The sequence below is a fragment of the Danio rerio genome, chromosome 14 (assembly GCF_049306965.1).
Source record: "Danio rerio strain Tuebingen ecotype United States chromosome 14, GRCz12tu, whole genome shotgun sequence".
Taxonomy (NCBI): domain Eukaryota; kingdom Metazoa; phylum Chordata; class Actinopteri; order Cypriniformes; family Danionidae; genus Danio; species Danio rerio.
Window position 1 is genome coordinate 36,820,254 of NC_133189.1, and position 27,538 is coordinate 36,847,791.

General features: G+C 34.0%; 1 protein-coding gene across 10 annotated transcripts in view; it reads right to left on the reverse strand.

Annotated features, from left to right (window-relative positions):
• fgf13a (fibroblast growth factor 13a) overlaps window positions 1-27,538 on the reverse strand; it is a 232,435-nt gene that overhangs the window by 106,247 nt on the left and 98,650 nt on the right. For 4 of the 10 annotated variants that reach the window (XM_073921376.1, XM_068213196.2, XM_068213197.2 and 1 more), the window contains 2 exons: window positions 15,186-15,280; window positions 13,799-13,966 (listed from right to left, as the gene is read on the reverse strand). The exons of 3 other annotated variants lie outside the window; for them this stretch is intronic. In XM_073921376.1, coding sequence (XP_073777477.1) covers window positions 13,799-13,966; window positions 15,186-15,258 — 241 coding nt within the window. In that variant the 5' untranslated portion in view covers window positions 15,259-15,280. The remainder of the gene's footprint in view (window positions 1-13,798; window positions 13,967-15,185; window positions 15,281-27,538) is intronic. 3 more of the 10 variants (XM_073921375.1, XM_005173208.6, XM_005173209.6) reach the window with 1 other exon arrangement.

Consider the following 27,538-nt stretch of genomic DNA (forward strand, 5'->3'; position numbering starts at 1 on the left):
TATGTAATTGTGCTATTCTACTGCGTCCCACTGGCCCAAGGCAAGAACAATATCACTGAATGAGGCCTTAGGGTTCGACTATCACCACTCTTCACATTTAAAAAACACCCAGACCATCATCAAGCAGAATGAGGAGGGAACAAAATATTAGAATAATATCACTGCACAAATCTGAGTTGTGAGCCTGGAGTCAGAAAACAAATCACACTGTGTTTGCTCAATTGGCCAAAAGAGCTCTGCCACATTGGCGGATCTAATTTAGATTTTTTTTCTTCATATGTTTAAGTCAAAAGAGTTTGGGTTCCTACTTTGAAAGGCTGTATGTGAACTAACATACAGCATAATAACATGAACTGAATTAAAACTGTTTTTTAATTTAGGTGACAGGGTGGCTTAGTGGTTAGCACTGTCGCCTCATAGTAAGAAGGCCGCTGGTTTGAGTCCCAGCTGGGTCAGTTGGCATTTCTGTGTGGAGTTTGCATGTTCTCCCCATGTTCATGTGGGTTTTTTTGGGTGCCCTGGTTTACCCCACAAGTCCTAAAACATGCGCTATAGGTGAATTGAATAAGTTAAATTGGACATAGTGTATGTGTGCAAATGAGAGTGTATGGTTGTTTCCTAGTACTGGGTTGCAGCTGGAAGAGCATCTGCTGCATAAAACATTTGCTAGATACGTTGGTGTTTCATTTTGCTATGGTCACCCCTGATGAATTCTTCTGTAGAGGTGCTTAAAACCCACCAGGCAATTTTGTGTTATTTAGATGTCTAAATGGATGTTTAGGTTAAAACAAGGCTAAATTTGACATTTTTGAAAGATTTTGAAAATCTTATCAATAACATTAGTCTAATAATAGACTAGTCATCCAATAGACAAGAGTCAATTACTACACCTATGAATCTGTCTAATCTGTTTATTTGATGACTAGTCTATTTTCGAGCTGCTGTTAGATGTCTGTTAGACAGTCCCTATTTAGCCTGGTTTTAGACAAGACATATGTTTAGGTGTTTATTAGATGTCTATTAACACTTGAACTATCAAGGAATTCATTTAGAAATTTTGCAATTTAATAACTTCAAAATGAAACCCATAACAAGGGTCAGACGGAATCTGCAGACATTTTTTGGAATGATTTTGGGAGTATCATAACTCAAACCTTAATATATGAAATAAAAATTAATACCCTTTTAACCTGTATTTAATGTTTATAATGCAAATCCAATTAGATCCACTTGATTTGGTAAACAAATCAAGTCTTCTATATAATATCTCTACTAAAAGACAGAAGATATTAATTTACAAAATGTATTGTAAATAAATCATATAAACATTTTCATATTAGTCAATAATTACACTGAAATTAATTTAAAAACAGAATAAATATAGATTTACACACATTTACACAAGTAAATAAACATAATCAACGATGGGCTAAAAATCTGCAGAATTCTGTGCGTGCATATTCTGTGTGGGCCTACCCATAACCTATAGCACTATTGCACTTTTCCTAAATGTATGTATATTTCATTCTAACATTATTTTATTAAATTTACAAAACACAAAAGAGTTCCGAGTATTTCTACCTTGAATGGCCAAAACAGTCAAATTGAACACATGTGGTGGAGCATTCGCTAAATTATCCCGTGCCTTCAATACAATATACTGTACATTGAATGCCTTTGTTTCTTAGCAATTTATTGCTAACAAAAACATTACTTTCTGATAGCAGAAACATAAGCTGTGTCTCATTTCAGAGGCTGCATCCTCCGAAATAGGTGGCACAACTAAGGCTCATTTTTAAAAAAAAAAAAATGTAAAGGCTCCTTCAAATGCAGCCTCGAACATCCCAAGATTCATTGCACGCTGATAACAGCAGGATGTTTTTTAAGGAAAACTCTGGATTAAATACATGAATTAGGTTCATTTTACTTGGATATCTAACACATGTTAAAAACAAAAAGAGTATGACATGTCTTACTAAAAAGTGATTTTACATGCAGTTTACATTTTTATGTGTAAATGTATTGATCTAAGGAATTATATTTCCAGCTTCTGTAAACTTTGCTTTGCCTTCAGTTTATTGAAAATAAGTTTTAAAATCACAGAAAAAAAGTCTTTACAAATGTTATTACTGCTTATTAGCAGCAGCTGTTATTGTTGCTAGGTGATGAGATCTGTCCTCTGTAACCTATATCATCTCATTTCAAAATGCTCGGTTCGGCTTGTGTGGACTTTGAAGGACTCACCTTCAGAGGTTGCAGTCTTTGAAATGAGACACAGCTATAACTTTAATTTGAACATGTCTTTCAAAACATTATTTTAACTGCGGTGAATAAACTGATCAGGTCATTCGTACACAATTATCAGTTATAGTACAAAAAAAGTTTTAGGGTACATTTTAGGGTACATTTTAAGGGTCATGACTTAACTCTAAATCTTAACAAAAGCTTTGTATATAAATGACATGATGAATTCAGTAAGCTACAGCCATTCAAGTAGTTATAGAATTCTGCAGTTCCAGGTTAAACACAAAAAAGCATGCTGGGTATAGTATACTTGTTTCATTACACATAATTAAACTCAATCAACACTACTGTGACAGAATAGCATCAGATATTGTCTTATCAAAGCCTCTTTTCATATCTGACAAAGTGATTTGACATTTTTTTATTACTGTAAACAAACTGTACAGTATAAAGTTAAACTGTAAAGAAAACTTTCCAGCCATTTCCCAGTCAACTTTTCAACAAAAACAGGGGCATCACCCGTCTATTCAGTGGCAAGAGCACAAATGCATATGAAATAGAGCTGTAGTGTGTTCACATATTGATTTCCACTCTGACACAGCGAATATTTGCACTCACGGTGGCCAGCGCTGAATAAAGCTGCGGATTGGTGTTTGAGCGAGGCAGTGGAGGAGAGATGTTGCCTACTGTACACCTCTCAGTTGGGCTCTCCAGGAGCGCGAGGGATTGAAGAGGTGTGAAACAGGTTGATGAAAGAGGAGAATAGGTGAAAGCATGTGGGGAGATGACTCACGTCTAAACAGGCATCTGGAAAACACTGGTGTGGGCGAGAGGAAAAGACCAAGCATGTGTATGTGTTTGCGTGAGTGTTTAAGGAAAAGAGGGGGAGTTCAGGAGGACTGAGCCATTCACTTCCTCCCATTCACAGACTCATGCTACGTTTACATATGTCAGATCTATAATAAATGTGTATTCTTAGGTTAATCGCAGCACTGGTTTAAATGCTATTTAGCTAATGTACACACAGACACAGACTGAGTAAGTCAATGGCAACTGTAGTTTTAAGAGAAAATCTGCCATGGATTTGACTGAATCAAATAAAGTAACAGCAGGTGAGAGATGGATTGGCAGGTTTTACTCATCTTTACTCCAGGAGGTCTGTGAGTGTGTGTCAAGTGTTTAAAAGACGAGAGCAGGGGCTGTGTTTAAAAAGCTGCTCTGGAATCAGTAGGGAAGGATAGGAGCTTATTGGTTCAGGAATGACACTTAATATGTCATGTTTACAATGCGTAATTATTTTGTAATATTTAATGAGACACTAAAAAGTAAGTAGGGGATATAGGAGAAAAAAGTATAATTGTAAATTAGTCATTAACAAAATAAAATGAATCAATATTTGATATATATATATATATATATATATATATATATATATATATATATATATATATATATATATATATATATATATATATATATTTATATATATATATATATATATATATATATATATATATATATATATATATATATATATATATATATATATATATTTATTCGATTTTTTTATTTATTTTTCTTCTTTTTTAAATATTTTCCAAAAGATATTTAACAGAGCAAGGACATTTTCACAGTATGTCTGATAATATTTTTTCTTCTGGTGAAAGTCTTATTTGTTTTATTTCGGCTAGAATAAAAGCAGTTTTGTTTTGTTTTTTGTACCATTTCAGGGACAAAATTATTAGCCCCTTTAAGCTATGTTTTTTCACGATAATCTACAGAACAAACCACTGTTATAAAATAACTTGCCTGATTCCCCTAAGCTGCCTACACTCAAAAAAATCAACTAGGCATGTATTGGATTTACAAAATAAAAACTTGTCAGATTGAAAAGAACAAATCAAGTTTACGTATGTTAAATGATTAATTCATGTTATTTGAAACTGAATCAAGAAATAATCAAATGATTTTGATCAGAACATGTTGATTCAATGAGACTGAGACGCTTCAAATCAACAACTCTCACTCTGGAGAGTCACTTCGCGCATATCAGTAGGTGGCGGTAGTGCGTTTGGATGTCACCATATGAAAACAACAAGAAGAAGTATCACCGCGTGTTTTCGGCACAGTTTGGGAATTGGTTTTCCCAAGAGCTTGAATGTTATGCATGTTATGTTGTTGGCTAAATGTTTCTTATACATTTTATATTACACATTACAATTTTGGATATTATATAACATTTTGTATCAGAATATTAAAGAAGAAATTTGTTTAAATGTGATTGGTGCCTACTAAAGGCTATAATAAAACAAATATATATATATATATATATATATATATATATATATATATATATATATATATATATATATATATATATATATATATATATATATATATAACATGTTTTCTGACCTTTTTTTGTTGAATTACTTAATTTTAAATCTTGCTTCATAGTATTGTCATTTAAAAAATGTAATTTAAACAACAGGGCGAGGCAGTGGGGCAGTGGGTAGCATGTCTGCTGGTTTGAACCTCGGCTCAGTTGGCGTTTCTGTGTGGAGTTTGCATGCTCTCCCTGCCTTCGCATGGGTTTCCTCCGGATGCTCCGGTTTCCCCCACAGTCCAAAGACATGTGGTACAGGTGAATTGGGTAAGCTAAATTGTCCGTAGTGTATGAGTGTGTGTTTGAATGTTTCCCAGATGGGTTGCGGCTGGAAGGGCATCCGCTGCGTAAAAAACTTGCTGGATAAGTTGGCGGTTCATTCCACTGTGGCGACCCTGGATTAATAAAGGGACTAAGGCGACAAGAAAATGAATGAATGAATTTAAACAACAATATTGCTGATTTAACAAGACATAATTTTGTTAAAGTAAAGCTTTAGTGTTACATTGAGTAAATTAGAATCATTTTAATTAGAATAACACAATACAAACATTTTGAGTCAATTAGTTGCAAAGAAGTTAGACTGACATATTGAAACCATGTTTTATCTTTTATCTATCTTTGTGTTCATACAACATGTTCAAAGCAATTCAGGTTTACTTGATTGGATTAGATGCATAAAGGGTGCCACGATTAAATCATGTTCATTCAACAATTTTTTAAGTTAAGTAAAAAATTTTGTTTAGCCTTTAAATGTCACTTTAAGCTGTATAGAAGTGTCTTAAAATTATCTAGTAAAATATTATATACAGTCATCGTGGTAAAGATAAAATAAGTCAGTTATTAGAAATGAGTTATTAAAATTATTATGTTTAGACATGTGTTGAAAAAATCTTCTCTTCCTAAACCAAAATTGGGGGAAAAAAACAAGCGGTCTAATAATTGAGGGGGGCTAATATTTCTGACTTCAACTGTGTGTGTGTATATATATATATATATATATATATATATATATATATATATATATATATATATATATATATATATATATATATATATATATGGGGGAAATAAGTATTGCAGTGTTGATTCAGTTCAGTTTAATAATGGTGTAATGAAACAAGTAAACTATAGACAGCAAGCTTTTTTGTGTTTACCACTGAAACGATAGAATTCTATGGCTGAATTTAATACTGAATTTAATCTTTGTCTTAATTTACATATAAAGCTTTTATTAAGATTTTTTAGAGTTGAGCTTTGAATATCTGTCATCATTTTTATAAAGTCATTACCCTAAAAATATTGACCTTTTTTGTAGTTTAACTTATAATTGTGCATGAGATACCAGACCAACTGTGAAGGTTTTTACTGTACCTCACTTTGCAGGAGAAAATAATGTTCAAAGAAAATATATACAAGGTGGCCAGTTATTGTCTTATCAAAGCCTCTTTTCATATCTGACAAAGTGATTTGACATTTTTTATTACTGTAAACAAACTGTACAATATAAAGTTAAACTGTGAAGAAAACTTACCAGCCATTTCCCAGCCAACTTTTCAACAAAAACAGGGGCATCACCCATCTATACAGTGCCAAGAGCACAAACGTATATGAAATGGAGCTGTAGTGTTTTCACATATTGATTTCCACTCTGACACAGCGAATATTTGCACTCACGGTGGCCAGCGCTGAATAAAGCTGCGGATTGGTGTTTGAGCGAGGCAGCCTCTTTTCATATCTGACAAAGTGATGTGACAGTTTTCTATTACTGTAAACAAACTTTACAGTATAAAGTTAAACTGTGAAGAAAAATTTCCAGCCATTTCCCAGTCAACTTTTCAACAAAAACAGGGGCATCACCCGTCTATTCAGTGTAAAACATATGCTGGAATAGTTGGCGGTTCATTCCAGTGTGGCCACCCCTGAACATGGGACTAAGTCGAAAGAAAAATGAAATATACACACCTTCAGGAAAGGTCAGAGTGTTATCATTATTTATTTAATTTTGAAGTTTTAAATGACAAAATTTTGAAACGATCTACCGTAAATGACTTTCTCGGTAGTTCAAGTGTTAATAGACATCTAATAAACACCTAAACACATTTGTCTTGTCTAACGCCACGCTAAATATGGACTGTCGGTAAAAATCAATAGATAATAAAAACAGATAATAGTTCCAAAATAGTAATAGTAAATAATCATCAAATTAACAGATAAGGCAAATTTATTTATATAATATAAATATATTTATTTATATACTGATTTATGATTTATTTTTATTTTTATATCTTTGCCATGATGACAGTTAATAATATTTGACTAGATGTTTTTCAAGACACTTCTATACAGCTTAAAGTGACATTTAAAGGCTTTAAAGTCAAGTTATTGTATAACAATGGTTTGTTCTGTAGACTATCGGAAAAAAAAATTGCTTAAAGGGGCTAATAATTTTGACCTAAAAATGGAATTTAAAAAATGAATACTACTTTTTTTCTAGTCGAAATAAAACAAATAAGACTTTCACCAGAAGAAAAAATATTATCAGACAAACTATTAAAATTTTCTTGCTCTCTTAAACATCATTTGGGAAATATTTAAAAAAGAAGAAACCAAATTTACCAAAATCTGATTCAATTCCATGTCAACAGCTCCTTTAGAACTACTATTCCCAAGAAAAACATGATGCGTTGAATACTTTTCCCACACTGTATATATATAATATGACAAGTCATGGGCCAGATTGCTAAGATTGTAACGCTATGATAACCTTGGATAAAAATATCATGGTTTCATGGTATTGTGATTACTGCTTTAAAATATGTTATTTTTTAATTTCTGGGTAAAAAACAACAACTTTTCCGCTTTGAACACAGTGGCTGTGTCTGAAATCACATACTTCCATCCTATATAGAACACTAAAAACAGCATGCGAGACGAGTTGTATGTACGAATTCAAGGAATTGGAAAAACAGTATGCAAGAAGTACCCAGGTGACCTACTAATTTCGACAAGATTCTAAAGGGTGCGTCTGATAGATGCTACACTATCCCATGATGCAACATGAGGGAATTCATAAATGGGAGTGAAGCGGGTACGTCATGTGATGATGACAAAATGCTGTCTTCATTAGTTTCAAAAACACAGATTTATTTACAATTCTAAACGGCATCTTTGGATATCTTTTCTGCTGGAGATACTGTTGTCCCAAAAAAAAAAAAAAATCTTACATATACTGTGGGAACGATATAACAGAAAATGTTGACTTTTCCAAACCACAGTTTACCTTGAAAACGGTTATCGTCCCATGCCTAAATATGACATCACTGTTTCAGAGCTAAGATGACATCGTAGTGTATACTAGATCCCCTCAATCACACCTCTGGCATTTCCCAGCACTTAAAACACTGTCTGTCTGTCCTGGAGCAAGATGATGGCAGTATCTGAACGACCAGTCCAATCAGCAGCACAATCTCACTTAGCTTTTTCACATCTGAATCCAGGTAAGAAACACAGCAATACTCTCTGTAAACGTGAGCACAAAACCATTTCCTAAAAATAAACACTCTTAAAAACCCCATGCAAGGAAAGTGCATGATGCTTCTTCACCATTTGAATTCCCTCAGCTCACATCCATTATCATAACCATGACTTATTCATGCTTTTCTCTGTTTGCGCAAACATTTGCATAAACAGCCCCAGCCGGATCCTGTGAGCATGATGCAACAAAACGAGGAAACAAACAAGCAGAAACGGCAATACTGGAGTCCAGCTTGACTCTGCGCCATTAGCCATAACAGTGTTGAAATGAGAAGTGAGGGTCAGTCGTAATGTTATTTCAGAGCTCATCGGGCACAGCCATGGCGTTTACACAGGTGGCAGAGTGGCTGAAGGTGCCAAGCGCTTTACTGATCCACATGCTTTGTGGAATGAGCAAGCTGGATATCATTTCTAATTCTGCAAAGCAGGGCTATAGATGTAACTGTGATTTATGACTGCAGTAATGTTATATGTGCTGTATAGATGACACCACAACACTTGTTAAAGTGGATAATGGTGGCTGATAGTGCTGGATGACATGATATACTGTATGTGTCATCATAGAAATGTGTCACCTGGTTAAGGTCTTGATTTATTGTGTATTTAATGTAAAGCAGAATTGAGTGGTTAAGTAAAGTCACCTTTATTAGTATGGAGCTTCATACAACGTACTGTAGATTGTGTCAAAGCTACTTTACATGATTGATCAGGAAAAAGGAAAAAAAGTCATAATATTTCAGATGGTTCAAAGAATTTAGAATATCAACTATGCTAATAATAATAATAATCATAATAATAATAATTATTATTATTATTATTATTTTATTTTTTTATTATTATTAGTAGTAGTAGTAATAGTAGTAGTAGTAGTAGTAGTAGTAGTATCAAAACAGACATAATAGTAATAATACATAAATAAATAAAATATTATTATAAATAAAAAATAATAAAAACAATAAAACTATTTTTTTTCAAATAAATAAATACTCTGATTTACTGTATCAGGGATCACCACAGCAGAATGAACCCATAATTACTCTGACATATGCTTTTATGTGGCAGATGCCTATCCAGCCGCAACCCGGGACTGAAAAATTTAAATAAATAAATTATTAAATCAATAAACAAATAGCTTAAAAAACTTTTTACACAAAAAATATATATATTTTTGTCTTTTTTTACTGTATTATTGATCAAATTCAGCTATCATGAGCATAAGAGACTTTTTTCAGAAACTTAAAAAGTCATTTTTCATATTGGTAACTCTAGCTGGGATATTATTGAAACTAATTTTTCATATCCACACCCACAGTGTAATATATAGTTTCCAGAGACGACACCTTGGGATATGAAAAAGTTTTGGCCTTTAAATAACAAATGTTAGAGTGTCCTGGGGTTTGAGTGTATCCTTTCAAGGATAAATGCAAAAAGTACAACCTGTTCTGAGTTGTTGATTAAATATGACTGAGAAATTGCCTTTTGGGACACATTTTACTATAAATAGAGATAATAATAATAGAGAGCATAATATATAATATAATATAATGTAATATAATATAATATAATATAATATAATATAATATAATATAATATAATATAATATAATATAATATAATAATGCCTTACAGCAATAAGGTCGCTGGTTCGAGCCCCGACTGGATCAGTTGGCTTTTCTGTGTGGAGTTTGCATGTTCTCCCCATGTTCGAGTGGGTTTCCTCCACTATTGGCGAATTGAATTGATTAAATTGGTCATAGTGTATGTTTGTGAAAGTGTATGGGTTTTGCCCAGTGTTGGCTTGTGGCTAGAAGGGCATGAGTAAAACATATGCCGAATAAGTTTGCAGTTCATTCCGCTGTGGTGACCCCTGATTAATAAAGGGACTAAGCCGAAAAGAAAATGAATAATATAATATAATATAATATAATATAATATAATATAATATAATATAATATAATATAATATAATATAATATAATATAATATAATATAATATAATATAATATAATATAGGGCCAGGCAGTGGCGCAATAGGTAGTGCTGTCGCCTCACTGCAAGAAGGTCGCTGGGTTGCTGGTTCGAACCTCAGCTCAGTTGGCGTTTCTGTGTGGAGTTTGCATGTTCTCCCTGCCTTCGCGTGAGTTTCCTCCGGGTGCTCCGGTTTCCCCCACAGTCCAAAGACATGCGGTACAGGTGAATTGGGTAGGCTAAATTGTCCATAGTGTATGAGTGTGTGTGTGTGAATGTGTGTGTGGATGTTTCCCAGAGATGGGTTGGGGCTGGAAGGGCATTCGCTGCGTAAAAACTTGCTGGATAAGTTCGCGGTTTATTCCGCTGTGGCGACTGTTAATAAAGATTTAAGACCTTCACAATATTTTATTACATTTAAGACTTTTTAAGGTCAAAAAACTGTTAACCCACTGGTGTAAAGTGTGTATAAAAGTTATCATATAATCATAATGAGAGACCAAACATTTGAAAACACGTGCAGGTTAAAATTGTTGCAGACAGGCTGACAGTCTCATTTATTGAATGGAAAAGAGCAGTGTTAACTTTCTGCAAAACATCTCCTCCTGTGATTCTCTGAGGAAGAAAAACACCAGGAACGACATAAGAATGCATAAAAGATGAATTCTCATTCTGAGGTCAACTACCCCACTCACCCTGGACAGCACAGTGATCATAAACACATTTCAGAAGAAGCCCATGAGTTTCTTAGCAAATTCAGTCACGTCCAAGCAGAGCTTCAGTCAGACTGAATAATAGATCTGCAGTCCTCCAGTCTGCCTCTTTATAAGCCTTCCCCTCCTTCTCTTTTTCACTCATGTGCTCTTGTTTGCAGCAGGATCCAGACAGATATAAATTTACCACAGAAAAGATCCCCTGCGTCCAACTTACTCTCCTCAACAACTCTATATATTGTGCCGGAATGAGGTAGTAATGACCGTGAATATGAACCATTACTGAATAATTGATTAGGCACATGTTTGTCAGCAGTAAAGGCACTGTATCTATGACAACTAAATCATCCATCAATCTACTGCCTCATCCCAGCGAAGCGTGAACAATTCATATGTCGTCCAGCGCAGCGGCTTGTGTGAGTTTAACTTCATTTATTTAGGCTTGAGGTGACTGCTGATGGCTTACCCTGAGATCTGAGAGTCTGAAAGGAAAAGCACTTTTTCAAATCACTTCTTAGCACTCTACAAGATTTCCAAAACAATCCAAGACAACAGAGCATTCAGCTGCATGCAGGACCGCATATAACCCAGTGTGTACAATCGACCATTAGCAGACATCAGCATCCTCATGCACCTGACAGAAAAAGCCAGATAAATGGGAAAGGAAGACAAAGAGACAGAGGGTTCGGACCAGCCCTTCTGAAAGCAGACACACTATCGCTTGTGAAGCAGATGGGCAGCGATTTAACAGATATTCATCTACCGTAAAAACATGTGGACCTAACGTGGGGGAGGGAAGCATCTCATTTAAAGTGATAGTTCACCTAAAAATGTAATTCTATCCTAGTTTAATCTTCTCTTCTTCTTCCAAACCTGTTTTTATATATTTATTCAGTTGAACATAAAAAAAGATAATTTGAAGAATGTTGGAAATTGGTAATTTTATCGAATTTCTTCCTACTATGGATGTTAACAATGGTGAGTACATTTTCATTTTTTGGGTGAACTATCCCTTTAAATTAAAAAACTAAGAGATTTCTAAGAAGAGGAGCTTATTGAGGAGTGGAGTTTAAATGTTTGTGAATCTTCATCATCGTTTACTCATTCGCTCGCTTGGAATAAAAGGTTATTTATAAAGGGGCTGCAATACCCATGCTTCTTCATGTAAGAGCAGGTGCAGCCATTTGTAAACTTAACGTGTCTGGCTTATGTTGTCATCCACTTTCAGTTATTTTTAGCTACTGTACATAAAACAGCTTGTTATTCTGCACATAAAACTGGTGTTTAACATTCTACTAAATATACTGGCTTTATCATTTCCAGTCTGGGTTGTACAGTTTTTACTGCTATTTACCGTTTTTGTTTTTACTGTATTTGAGCATTTTTCTATAATGGCTAATAAATTGTCAGTCTCAAACATTCAAAGAAAACAACTTATAACTCAAAAACTAGTCAATGTACAAAGTCATTTGGTGTCATGTGACACTAAAACAAAACTACTGACTTGAGATCAAATTATCTAGAATTAAGCTATAATTTTGTTATACATTTTTTTATCAAGCAATTTCATATTTTATTTTATTATTGTACTTTATTAAAATACATCTTTAAAATTATTATTGCTTTTTGTGTTTACCTTTACAATTTATTTGTGCTCTATTTTAGAAGCTGTAATTGATAACGTGTCTTTCAATAATATTTTTATCATTTAGAACCTGGTTCTTCAACCCTGCTCCTGGAGGCCCACAATCCAGCAAAGATAAAGCAAACCTGAAGAAGCTAATGAAGACTTTTAGGATCGTTTGTAAAAACACAAGCGGGTGTGTTTAAGCAAGATGAAAATGCACTTTGCAGAACAGTGGGAGGAGGGTTAAAGACTTATGATTTAGAGCACTTATTTGCATAAAATGTAAATAGGTCAATATGAAATTTTACTTGTTTTTAGAAATTTTATTTAAAAAAATGATAGCATATGCGCTGTAAATAATTTTAACTTAAATTTACAGTAATTTACTGGCTAATAATTGCATTGCTTTCACAGTAAGGACCTTTATGCAAATTCACAGTAAATTACGATGAGGTACTTCATAATAACAATAATTCTGTAAAAATTTCTAAATATCAACAAATGTTCTAGCACAAAAGTTAATGTGTATTAATTTCTAAGTTGAATAAAATATGAATAGTGTTTGAATTCCTATAATTATCGTGCAAAAGATATAGCCATTTTACAGTAATTTGATGCCTGCCTTAATTTCTTTTTGCCCTAAATTCTGAACAAACAAAATTTACAGTTAAATCCTGTTAAATGACCCCAATGAAATGAAAAATTACAGTAACAGTTTGTGAAATTCTAGGAATTTATTACAGTGTAGACAACAAATAATAATTACTTATTTTTAAAAATGGCATCTAATACAAAGCTGATCAAATTTCTTTGTGGATTTATGTTGCGAATTTTTACTGCAAGTGTCACATTCATAATGCTTGAATTTGCTCATCTAAATATTAAAGTCCTCCTGATTGACTGACTGATTGATTGATTGATTGATTGATTGATTGATTGATTGATTGATTGATTGATCCATTTATTTATATATATTTATTTTTTAGTGTAGATCCCTGATCTATGTCCTGGAATGCAAATGCTGAGCCTTTGATCAGATTCAATGACATCATCAGTGATCTTTAAAGTAATTAATCACTGGTGATAAACAGCAGAAGTCCACATTTAGGAAACACACACACAGAAAAGGAGGAGTGTATCCTCACAACATTCAACATTACACGCTTCAAGCTGTTTCTTCAAGACACACATACAGCTCACAAACAGAAGATTCACAAACCAAAAGCTTTTAAAACAAAAGTAAGTTCAAATGAAACTTAAACTTAGTAAAAGATACAAAAGTATTAGCAAGGTAAAGAAAAAACATGGATGTGTTGCACACAAACCTTCGGGCTCTGAGTTCTCTTTGAGGACGACTTGCTTCAGCGGGCAGCAGAAGATTTCGTGACACTTAGCACGAAAAGGGGAGCCTTTACCCCTTATATCCGCAGAATGGATGGAGTCCTGCCGCAACATAATGTACTCCTGGGTACCTGGGGCAGCGTCATCCTGGACTGTGGTCGAGCCACAACAAAATGAACGCAGGGTTAGAAAGGGAGATAGCGCTCAAAGCAACATAACTTATTAAACACAATGAGAAAACACGCAAAGAAAAGAAACAAAGTATAAATGACAACAATAAGTTATAATAATAAGTATCAACAATAACAATAAGATTAGCAGTACATATAGAACACATTGATGTATAGAAAGAGAAGAAAAGAAGAGTGAGAGAGACAAAGAAAAGCTTAATACATAATAGGACTAGGCGATATAATAAATGATTACAAAGGTTGATTTGATCAATTTTCGACTAATGTGAAAATCAGGGTCATTTTAATAGTTTTTTACTAAAAATAAAATAATAATATTTTAATATAAATAAAATAAAATAAATCAAATTAATAAAATAAAACAAAAAACTACCAAAAATACAATAAAATAAAACAAAATAAGATAAAAATACAAAAATTAAATAAAAAAATAAAATAAAATACAATAAAATAAAATAAACAAAATAAAATAAAATGAAGTATTTCACTATTTTTTGACACAACCCATTATTTACTTAACAGTGACTAAAATTTTAATAGATGAAATAGATTTCAAATAAAATTAATTAAAATTTAAAATTAAATAAAACAATTCAATGCCTAATGTTTTATGAATGTATTTTTGTTTTATTTATATTTACGTTGAATGTAAATTCACAAATATATATATATTTGTGAATTTTTTATGTATAAAAAATATGTGGTAAAAATGAGTAGAGGTAAATAGTTCCTGTCTTTTTGTCTGTATGATATGTACTGGTGAATATTAATGTAAATTATTAATTATAAATATTTCCTGTTCATAAAGTTAAACAAATATAGAAATGTGTGTCAATTATTTTAACTTAAATCAAATATTTATTCATTATTTTATTATTGACATTAAAAAGATTTAATCTATTTTAATACAAGAGATAAAATAAAATAAAATAAAATAAAATAAAATAAAATAAAATAAAATAAGATATCGCCCAGCCCTAATACACAGTACATCACAATGGTGGAAACAATACAGCAGCAGTTAGTTAAGCATTGGGATCTGGGATAATGTGACAAAAGTCAGGGCAGGCAGGGGATTTGGAGCTCATTTGGCACTTATCTACTGAAATCACATATTTCAGAGGTTGATGACCAGGGTAAAGAACAGTGTGTCTATGGACAGAGCACCATGCAAACTTACTGCGATGCATCACGTTTTTTTCTAAACTGATTTCTTCAGTACGAGAGATACTCAATCCTGTGAAAGCATGCATGATCTTCCAGCACAGGCATTATCTGTATCACACATGCACAGAGGAAGCACTTTAATATGGGCAATTATTTACATACAACGTGCATTTATGAACAGCTGTCATTGTTCCAGTACTGATAATGAGCTAATGTGTCTGCACTCTCTTTTATGCTAAAAACACGATGACAAAATCATTTGTAGAGAGCACTGATCAATATCATTTATATCCTGAATGAGCACTCGTAAAGCATTAACTACAGTTTGCCCAAAAAATGACAAAATAAGACCTTTAAGGTGAGGATTTTTGGCTTTTCATAAAGTCAGCAATTTATGGGAAATATTTGAGCCTATTACTGTATGTGGTGTGTTAAAATCTGTCAATCAGTTTACAGCTAAACCAATAGCAATAGTTTGGGGCGTGGCTACTGCATCAGGCAGGCTGAGGGTGTGGAATCACATGTGACAAGTTACAAGAAAAAAAACTCAGATTCACCTCGAAAAGTGCATGGCAAAGTTTGAACACTAGCAAAAATATACAGCGACAGAAAGAAAGAGAGGTAAAACAAGAATAATGTTTGACAGTGCTTTTACTAGATGGAATGTTTGAGTTCCTATCAAGACCCCAAACTGCAGTTTCTCGCTGACAGTTGAGCTGTGTTTGCTGGGAGCTTTCTACTGCGAAGCCTCATATACACACTGGTAAAATACTGTACAGATAAACATAATCATGAAGAGCAATTTAGTTTTATATGTCTGAAATGTGACACTAGTATTTGGCTAACATATATACTGTATGTATTTTTGGCTAAATTACAGTGTATGGTATACAGTCAACATTATTAGCCCTGCTAAATCATAAGCCCCCTGTATACTTTTCCCCCGATTTCTGTCTAACAGAGAGAAGACTTTGTCATTATATTTGTAATCATAATATTTAAACAATTTTTAAAGATTTCTTTCATCTTTAACATAAGGATAGTACATCATATTTTACTAGATGTTTACTAGTATTCAGCTTAAAAGTGCAATTTAAAGGCTTAAGTAATTGGGTCAACTTGGCATGTTAGGGTAATTAGGCAAGTCATTGCATAATGATGGTTTGTTCTGTAGACAATGAAAATAAAATATTGCTTAAGAGGGCATATAATATTGACCTTAAAATGTTTTTTTATTACTAGTATTATTATTTTATCTTTTATTTTAGCTTAACAAATCACAACTAAGATTTTTTCCAGAATAAAAAATATTAGAGGAAAAATTCCTTGCCCCGTTAAACATTTGGAAAATATTTAAAAAAGAAAAAAATAGAGAAGGGCTAATAATTTTGATTTAAGCTGTATCTACTTTAGGTATTTTATCTGTATTTATTGTACTTGTTTGAACATTCTTCCAAATATTGTCCAACAAAAAAATCTTTATATTAAGAGTTATGAAAACAATTCTGTACACAGGTGTCAAACTTAGAGGGCCACGGCTCTGCACAGTTTAGTGTTAACCCTGATTAAAGTCCTTTAGGGTTGTTTAAAACCTACATGTAAAGCTGCGGTCACACTAGAGTTTGAGCATGTAAAATTCTGTTGTACGGCGCTACAAAAAAGTGGCAGGATAAAACAAGATGATAAGACATTTTAAAAAGTGGGTCCATATTTTACAATTCTGTAGAGAGGTCACGCTTTGATCTTCTATTGCTCACCAAGCTTGAACTTTCGAATGCAGCGAAATGCGAAACTTGTTGCATGAGCTTGTGTTTCTGGTCTGCCGCAGTCGCATACGTATGAATGGAAGTCTATGGTGCGAAAAGTCCAGTGTAACCATGGCTTCACTTTGTTGAATCAGGGTTGGAACTAAACTGCAGAGCTGCGGCCCTCCAGAAACTGGATTTAACACCCGTGATCTAGTGAACATAACGCTGTATCCCTGCTCCTGGAGTTCAGCTGTACTCAATTGGCCTCCACATTCACCAGATCTCAATCCAATGGAGCAACTTTGGGACAAGTAAGTTATAGTGTACCTAATAAAGTGGCCAGTGAGTGTATAAACTCGATATACCACTCAGTTATCTGCAGAAGCTATATATTTGGCCTTTAAGGATTTTAGGTTAGGATTCTACAGTTACTGCTGATACATTACAGATTACAGCACTTGGATGGAGAAAAATATCTTTCCACTCCGACAGTGATTATAGTAATTCTGATATTATTAGACCTTGACCTATGAACTTGTCAAAACAGTGCAGGCTGACGCTCACTGTATTCATTCAGGCACATACTGTGAGAATTTTATAGACGCTTTTCATTTCCTGGTGCTTGCACAGACTTGCCAGAGATGAAATGTACTAATAAAGTTCAGGCTGCAGTTTTATAGCTCGCCGTTTTTCCATTGTCATGATTTGAGGCCAAACACAACTACTGCCAGAGTGTTTAACAGCGGAGGTATTAAAACTCCAGCTCACCCCTCTCTCTCTCTCTCTCTCTCTCTCTCTCTCTCGTTCAGACATGTTATTAAAGACAAAAACATGAATGGTGGTTAAGGGAAGGGCTGTCATCTCTGGATTTCATGGGTTTAAGTACATACAGGAACACTTGGGGACCAATTTACTTTGGTCTGAGGTGCAGGTGCTTTGACAGCCACGTTCTATTTTAAGCTGTGAAAATGAATTATACTAGAGACTGAAGTCTAACTCTAGATTTTCTTCTGGTGAGGGAAGTCAGTCATGTGGATTTTTGTAAAATAAGAGTATGGTGACTTTGTAATTGTCAACATTACTTTCTAGTTTAGTGATGTTGCAGTCAAAACTACTGAAAAGAAACATAAAGAAGCATTATATTGAAAGCTGACTGACACAATACAAATATAATGTCATTATGCATCATTAAAGAGACAATATGTTGGATATTTGCATAAAACATCCAAAAACCACAAGCACAGTTTTATATATTTTGCTGATTCCGTACATTATTTAATTTTATTATTGTTTGTATTGTATAGTGGTTTATATACTGTATATACCCCTCAAAGATCTCTCTTTTAAAATGAATATTTTCTACAGGATGCTTTACAATAATATTTGTGCATATAAGATTAGTCAGTACCAATGCCAAAAGTGCAACAAATCTAACAAAAAATATCACAGTCCAGTCATTAACACACTCAAATGACAGTTTTTTCCAACTGCGTACACACAAAATCTATTCATGCAAAACAATTTCTTAAACCTTTCACTCAAATTGCTAAACTACACAGTAAATCTCCAAAACTAGAAGCTACAGAAGCAAAAGTAAAACTCTACACAAAATTCCCTACACAAATATCTAACAGGAAGCTACTTTCTTTCCTTTTCCAAACACAACCAAGCAAAATGCCACACTTTTTCATCAGATCACACACTCCTTAAATGTGGTAACACTAATTTCTTTACTGATAACTGCTCTACTGTAGTACAGACCGATAAATAAGTCAGAGGTGACAGAACAATGAGCTGTCTTGGTTTTTGGTGTTTTTACGCTTTTCTAGGCAATGGACGCTTTTCCCCTGAAACCCTAAACACACACTTTTGTGTTCTTTGCTGTATTCTAAAGAATATACTTTTGTTTACATAAATTGTTTTTACATGTTTACATACAGTCAGTTTATGGTTTTGTTGCATGCAACTGTATACACCAGTAATGTTTGGCCTATTATATATTTTCAGTTTCTACATGTCATTGGTGTTTTACAGTGTAGCTGTTCCCCTTCTCAGCAGATTACTTTCATTCTAGAACCTCGTACTGAAATGTAGATACACTATACGCGCATGCAAGAGCAGAGCTTTAAATTTAGAACAACAGCGTTATATCCAAACATTTAGTAAGATGAAAGAAGTGTTTGCCATGTTTGCCGTGTTTGGTATTTTAAATGCAGGGTTACATTTTGAAGGAGAGATGAGGCATTTTGCTTTTTGTGTGTGCAGTTTTGAGAGTTACATGTATGTGTAGAGTTTTGAAAAAATGTGACACTGTTTTGAAAGGTAGGTAAAAACTGTAATATGTTGAATAATATGTTAAATACAACTCTAATAAACAGAGAAAATCAAGAAAATCAACAAAAAAATTTAGAAGTTTGTCTTTTTTTTACTTGTTTTAATTGAGGGCAAGGCAGTGGCGCAGTAGGAAGTGCTGTCTCCTCACAGCAAGAAGGTCGCTAGGTCACTGGTTCGAACCTTGGATCAGTTGGCATTTCTGTGTGGAGTTTGCATGTTCTCCCTGCCTTTGCGTGGGTTTCCTCCGGGTGCTTTGGTTTCCCCCACAGTCCAAAGACATGCGGTACAGGTGAATTGGGTAGGCTAAATTGTCCGTAGTGTATGAGTGTGTGTGTGGACATGTGTGTCGATGTTTCCCAGAGATGGGTTGTGGCTGGAAGGGCATCCGCTGCGTAAAAACTTGCTGGATAAGTTGGCGGTTCATTCCGCTGTGGCGACTCCGGATTAATAATGGGACTACGCTGACAAGAAAATGAATGAATGTTTGAATTGAACATATCTTTCTATTCCTAAAGATGCCACTGTAGATGATCAAACTCTTATTTTAATAGATTTATTGTTTTATAAAACTGTTTTGTTTAAATGCATTAAAAAGTATTTATAAGTATTTGTAAAAATTACTATAATAATAAGTTGCCAGATTCTTAGTCACACTGCTTTCCTTTTTTATTTACAATACCTAAGGGAGAACAAACAGACTCTTATTGCCTCTAAAACACAATCTCCTTTTTTCTCCAAAGCATTCTGAAGGTCCATCCATGATTATTAATAGTAGTGTTAACAGTAGCCCCATAAACCTCAATTAAAATGAGGGGCATATTTAGGGCCGGACTGTACTAAAAGAGTACTTTATGACAGAAACACAAGGTGCCAAACTGTGAAAAAAAAAAAATGTCTGGCATGAAGCCTGATGGATAAGCAGCAGCCTGTCGTAGCTCCACCTTCACTATCAGCTGGGCTTTTAAAATGAGCTGTCAGCCTGTGGCCTGATGGGAAATGATGAACGCCGCTGTCCATGGTGCTGAAAGCCCATAGCTGACACTCCACAGAAAGGATTTAATGATACAGAGTGCACAACCTTCCACTGTTTACATCACCTTGCCCCTGAGTTGAAGGTATCGTGTGTCCTGAGTCGGATGCAAAATGACCCTTAATCAAGGGAGGCAATAAAAGTCAGAACCTAAATGATTGGTGATGGCGTAATCCATAATGGCCCAGAAGTGAACATGGGTTACAGTTGCACTGCATGTCAAAGATCAGAACATTTAATTTACAGCGGCCTCAAAGCACAAAGGCTTCAAGGACGGGACTGACGTGATCAACAGCTCTGAATTATGAGCCGGCTGTGCTTCGCACATTTAGGCCGAGAGCTAGCGGCAGATTGAGGTCAGAAAGTTTAAGGCAAGACAGTGCAGAAATACAGCCATACATACTTCTTGCTACATAATTCGTGATCTCCAGAAATGTATGTAGGGCTATGTTTCAGGATGAGCCTATGTTGGTTTAAATATGCAAAATAGTATTTTTAAATTTAGAATGCTATAATTTGCATACATTTCTAACAAAAATATTATTTTAAAAAATGTATTATTATTTTGGTTGTCATTTTAAATCTCCTAATAATTCTAATAATAATATTAGTTCTAAAAATAGATTTTTTTCTCATTTTCTAAACTATGTATGAGAGTAGCTGCGTCCCAAATAGCACACTATACACTATGCACTCATGCACTATGTACTTATGCACTAATGCACTCAACTGGATAGTATATGTATGTTGTGTCGTCCCAAATGGTACACTAATGTTTTTTTACTAAGCGGAAATTCAAACTGTTTCACTGATGACGTTTGACGGTTGCCAAATCATTGAAATAAACGACCGAATTATCAAATAATACCTGCCGTGAGTATTGCTGCATTCACCATCGGGAGGCGCTATAATCACTCTCGTAGGAGAATTTTGCTTTCACCATTCAAAATAAATAGTTATTCAACATGTGCGCCAGATAGCTCCGCCCCTTCCGTTACGTGAGCAAACCTGCAGTCGTTGAGTGCGTGAAGTGTCCATCATTACACACTTAATTTTAGCAGCTGAATGAGTGCATCATCCGGGTTATTAAAGTGCACTTATTATTTTAAGAGTTTTCAGTGTGAACACACTACTTACACTATTTATACTACAAAATGGCGTAGAATAGTGCATAAGTATGCAATTTGGGACGCAGCAGAAATCTCTTTAAAAGGCCTACTGAACATACAGATATGAATATAAGTATGATAGGTAAGTAGTTCTGAAATTCAGATTCATGGCTAAGTGGAAGAAAAAAATATGTATTATATTTTACATCTACAGATTAGGCATGGGACAATAAACAGCTTCAAGGTTTACCGTGGTTTGTAAAAGATTTTTCTGTTATATCATTCCTAAGGTATATGTAGGGTTTTTTATGTGTTTTTTAGGTTTTGTAAAGAAATCAGTGTTTTTGTGAAAACTGATAAAGATAGCAGAGGTCAATTATTTATTTCAATTATTTAGCCAGACATGTTTTCTGTTCCAAAATATTATAAATGTTTATTTATATATATATCATGTTCAATAAAGGAAAAAACAGACATTTAAAATGAACCTATTTTAGAATAGTAATTCCAATATTATGATATCATTAAACCGGCCCATGCCTACTACTGACACAATTTGATAAAGTGCTATAAAGCAAACTATATTTTGAATGTTGTCTTGTCATTAGACTGAAAAAAAAAAACACTTAATGAAAAGTCAAAAGACATAGAATCTCACAACTCTGTTGCCTGCAGTGTCTAACCTTAAGCAGAGAGGCAGATTTAGAGGTGGACTGTCTCAGTTTATACCATTCAAATGAGTCGAAGTCAGAAGTAATTTCGATCACTCTCATTCTGCACGAAATGCCAGTTAAGCGTCTGATGGAAACGAGGATGTGAACATCACCATCAGCTGCTCCAGCAGCCCTGAGGGAGCCTGCGCTTAAAATACCAGCACTTTAAATATCATGTGTAACTGAGTCAAGACTACTTTTTTGGTCTCTGGGGATGTTCTTGCACAGCCTTGAGGAAATGGATTTAATTTTTATCGCTGTGTCATTCTGGAGCTCCGGGAGAGGTGAAATCGAGCTTTACTTTACACCACTAAACCTCTTTTATTCTCTGCTTAACATCAAAACGAAAAATTTTCCAGCAGTCAACATGCAACAGCAGAGGAGGGGGGAAAGGAAAGTGCAGAAGCTCTTGCTGATCATATGACTGATCTCTACTGTTGATAGCTCAATTTATATCAGTTAAAATACTAAAAAAAAAAATTATCAGCTTACTAAAAGCTTACTAGAGTATATAAAACAAAAACACTGATAAAGACACTTTTAGTATTTTATATACTAATGCTTGCAGAAAATGTTTGCATGTTCTCATCCAGCAACACCTCATGCACCCTGAAAGACACGCATGAGGTTGTAACAGAGTCATCATCTCACACCCTTCTTCATCGCCCCGTCACCCATCACATCACTCCATTTACCAGCACACAGACCACCTGATGCCTCACTGTGACGCACAGGGCAAACGCACATGCAGCTGGTGACTAACAGATAATCAGAGGGCACCTAGAACTGACCCCACCAGCTCTAAACACAAACCTGCTGGAAAAGGCTAAGTGTGATGTCATAAACCCTTATGAGGAAAACCAGTGGCATGATCAATGGTTTCAGGGGTAACATACATTTATCCTGAAGGGCAATATAAAAAACTAATAAGAAATTTGAAGAACATTGTAAAAACACTGATCATAATCAGAGAACGCCTTCAGATTGTTCAAAGTTATCTGTGTTAATGTGGCAACTGCTGGTAATTTCCTAATTTGTCTTCATTTAATCTCCTTTCACTTGTTCTAAGCCCATTTGACAATCTTCTGCTGAACACAAAAGATCCATAGTATTTGATTTATTCTACTATGGATACCAATAGTTACAGGTTTCAGCTTTCTTCAAAATATCTTATTTTGTGTTCAACAGAATAAAGAAAACCACAATGGTTTGAAACCACTTGAAGAAGCACTTATAAACAGTTTGGGTGAATTATGCTTTAATTATGTGAAAAAAACTGTTTAACTGCAAGCTTAACTTTCTAGTTTTTATTCCAGTATGATGGTTTAGTGGATGCTCTCTGAAGGAGTTGCATTTCTTATAAAGTTACATGTGAGAAAGCAAATGTTTATCAGAAGCTCTTTCTTCAGCATTCAATTCTTTCCCTGCGTTCATCATCCAATCAGTTTTCAGATATTTTACTAATCAATCAAGAATTCATTATTTTATTATATATTTAACTACATTATATATTTAATGGAAAGAAGATTTTTCAACATACTTCTAAACATAATAGTTTTAATAACTCATTTCTATTATTCGACTATATATATATGAAAAATGTACAAGTGTTCTGGGGCCTGAAAAATATGTTTGTCACACCTACAGTATATGACTCATGTGGAGAAAAAGTTCCACATACAGGATCAATTTTAAGGAGAAACAAGAGTGGACATATAACAAGAACACCAGCAATCAGGAGCAACAGAAAGACAGCACTAACAGCTCTTGAGCCAGCATTCACTGTAAAGCAGTTCAAACGATTGCTTGAGGCAAAGTAAAGTATAATGTATAGATGTACTGTAAGTATAAATATACAGTTGAAGTCAGAATTATTAGCCTTTTTAGCTTAATTTCTTTTCTTTTTTTAAATATTTCCCAAATTATGTTTAGCAGAGCAAGGACATTTCCACAGTATGTCTGATAATATTTCTTTCTTCTTGAGAAAGTCTTATTTGTTTTATTTCAGCTAGAATAAAAGCAGTTTTTAACTTTTTTAAACAATTTTAAGTTAAAAAATATTAGGCCTTTTCAGCTATATATTTTTAAATAGTCAACAGAACAAACCATTGTCATACAATAACTTGCCTAATTACCCTAAACTGCGTAGTTAACCAAATTAAACCTAGTGATGCCTTTAAATTTCACTTTAAGCTGTATAGAAGTGTAAAATAAATCAGTGATTAGAAATGAGTTAAAACTATTATGTTCAGAAATGTGTTGAAAAAAATCTTCTCTCCATTAAACAGAAATTGGGGAAAAAAATAAACAAGGGGGATAATAATTCAGAGGAGCTAATAATTCTGACTTCAACTGTGTGTGTGTGTGTCTATATATATATATTATACACTACTGTTAAAAAGCCTGGGGTCAATATTCATTTGATCATTTTCTTTTCAGCTTCGTCCCTTTATTAATCCTGGGCCGCCACAGCGGAACAAACCGCCAACTTATACAGCATATGTTTTACACAGTGAATGCCCTTCCAGCTGCAACCCATCTCTGGGAAACACACATACACTCCTATTCAACAAATTCCACAAAAAAATTATAAATAGAAAAAATAAAAGAAAACACTTATTTTAATTAATACTAGAAATACTGCACCTTTACTGTATTTTTGAACCAACAAACTATCAAAATATTTAATTATAAACACGACAATTGTGACCATATGTTAAGACACATAAATAAATCAAACATTTACATGTCAGTGTATTTACATTTACACAGTGTATTAAAAATCTCTTTTTAAATTAGTATCATCTCTAGATTTTCCATGACTTTGAAACACAAGCCCAGCCAGAGTCAATTCACACTTAATGGTAAATTTGTATCCAATGACACAATAAATTAAATGAATCAAGCACCAGTCCACCAGCAGCAGCAGCAGCCATGTAGTTCATTTACTATTCCTACAGTGAGCACACAAATGAATCACGACAAATATTCAATCAGCAGAGCAAGAGAACATCAGACGCATCCTATTTGAGACTTAATAGGGGTCTAGTGTTGCTTCTCCAGCCTCACTTTTCTTCAAAGACTTTGAAAATTAATTTAGATGTTGAGATACTTCCAATTTAAATGCAAACGTAAAGGTGCTGATATGCTTTCAAAGGGGTGACCTTACGCCCACATTCATTTATCATCATGAGTCACCTTGGCTTCAGCCTTAATATAAATACGCTCCCTTAGGTCCTAATGAAACTGGGGTGGCAAGTTTGCTTACATGTGTATTTAGAGAGTTTAAGCAAGAGACACGGCTTAAAATGACTGAAAGCACCATGGTATGCATTATTTAACAACAGCGTCTAATTACAGTTCTTGTGTTGGTACAAATATGGGCTTAAAACTAGATCACAATATTTTCTTCCATTTATTGTGACACAAATATCAATGAGGATAATTCATATGTTTACACTTTCATATAAAGTCTGAATAAAAAATAATAAGATGCTGTGAGCACACATTTAATCTAATATCTATTTCATTCATACTGGAAGCTTGAGGGAGAAATCGATCATAACTACACACCGGCATCACTAGAAAAAGAAGTAAATACTTCAAAACTGTTACAGGGGTCCCACACCTTAGTTAATTTTTAATTCAAGGAACTTTCCAGTTCATAGATATATACACTAGATATGGCATATAGACTCTAAGCATGCATCAATAAAGCCACCACATTTGTACAATGCTCCCAGGACAAAAGTCAATCAACTGCACATGGTCAAGACAAAAGCAAATCTAGCAGTAAATAAACAAACAAAGAAAACAAAGAACAAATGCATAACATTTCATATGTAAGATTTTTTTTTTTTTTAAGTTTTTGTATGTTACAAACCTTTGTTCTCAACAAGTAACATTATTGATGATAATACAGTCACTTACTGCCCTAACCATAAGGCAAAGTAGCACCAACTCACACTAAATTCTAGGCTTATGTAAAGTGTGAAGTATGTGAAGTAACAGCTTTTTTTTGTAGTATTCCAGGTTATAGGTATTATCATTATTATCACAGAAGAAGACTAATACTTGTCATGTGGAGATTTATAGTGGTATGTCATCTCTAGTTGGTACAGATGCTGTTAAACTGGACTGAATGCTGAGCTAGACTGGAATTTTTCTATGGCCTGGAGGCATTGTGTCTGTCTCTAGTGACATCTGACTGACTCTCATTGTCTGAACACTGCACAAACTAAGAGTACACATTCTCACACATAAACACCTTCTGACAAGCACAGCTTACACCAGCTTGCTTTTCCACGCTGTTTGCACTAGTTTAGTTGAACTTGGGAATCAGCACAACTTCTCTAGTGAAGAAAGAGTAGCTGGAGAAGTTTTTCTAGAACAACACATTTAGAATGACAAACTGTCTAGTTATATTTTTAATGCTGCATAATTATCGATAAGTTTTCATTTGTTAACATTAGTCATTAGTTTACATGAAAATAATATAAACTTGTTTTACTTAAAGAACTTTAATAAAAATATTTTACCCTTAACTCATGATAAAAAAAAGCCCTGTGGAACTATGTTTACAGAGAATTTACAAGTTAAAATGGTTGATTTGGTTAATTATAATTTATAAACTTTACAGTGCACATAATGGTATCATAATAACTATGTTGCTACATCCAGAACTGAAAATTACAATATTGCCAAGTGTTTTGGAACACAATCATGCAAGTCGCTTTATTCAGTAAATGGCATTTCCAATATAGTTTATGTACACCGCCTTATTCTACAAAAATATGTGTTTATGCACTGCATGGCATTTGAGTCAAAGACTATAGAATACACAAGACATGTCGCTCGTATGATTTTGAATAGGGAAAAGTGTAACAGTCAATATAGCGAACGAAGCCTCGCCTACTAGTAAAGTGCCAATCATCAATAGCTTTACACTGACATTTCTCCAGGGAGAAGCTCAGACCAGACGTGTGTTTTTACCACAGTTTTTGTGATCACTTGTGTAATACTTGCTTCACAGACATAAGAATAATGTCCTCATAAAGCTTAAAATCTGAACTTTTAAATGAACCAACTATACTTGAAAACAAAAGTTTTTTGGTTTTGTAATCTGTTTGAAACTTAGGCGAGGTACAGTCCATCCTGTCAAACGCACATCACATGACAACAACTACTCAAATGCTCACCAACTTGTAAACTGGAGGAGATTTGCCATCAAGACTGCGTTTGAACATTTACAAATGAAACTTATGAGACGATTGTTGTTTAACTTTATTGGTGATTCCAAATATGTAATGTAATGTAATCGAAAGCTTGGCAAACAGTTTTGGAGAAGTTGATGTTTCCCTATTCAGACAAATTGGTAAGCATACTGCCCGAGAGGGAGTTCAAAGACAGCTGCCAAGTGAAATGACTTTTGA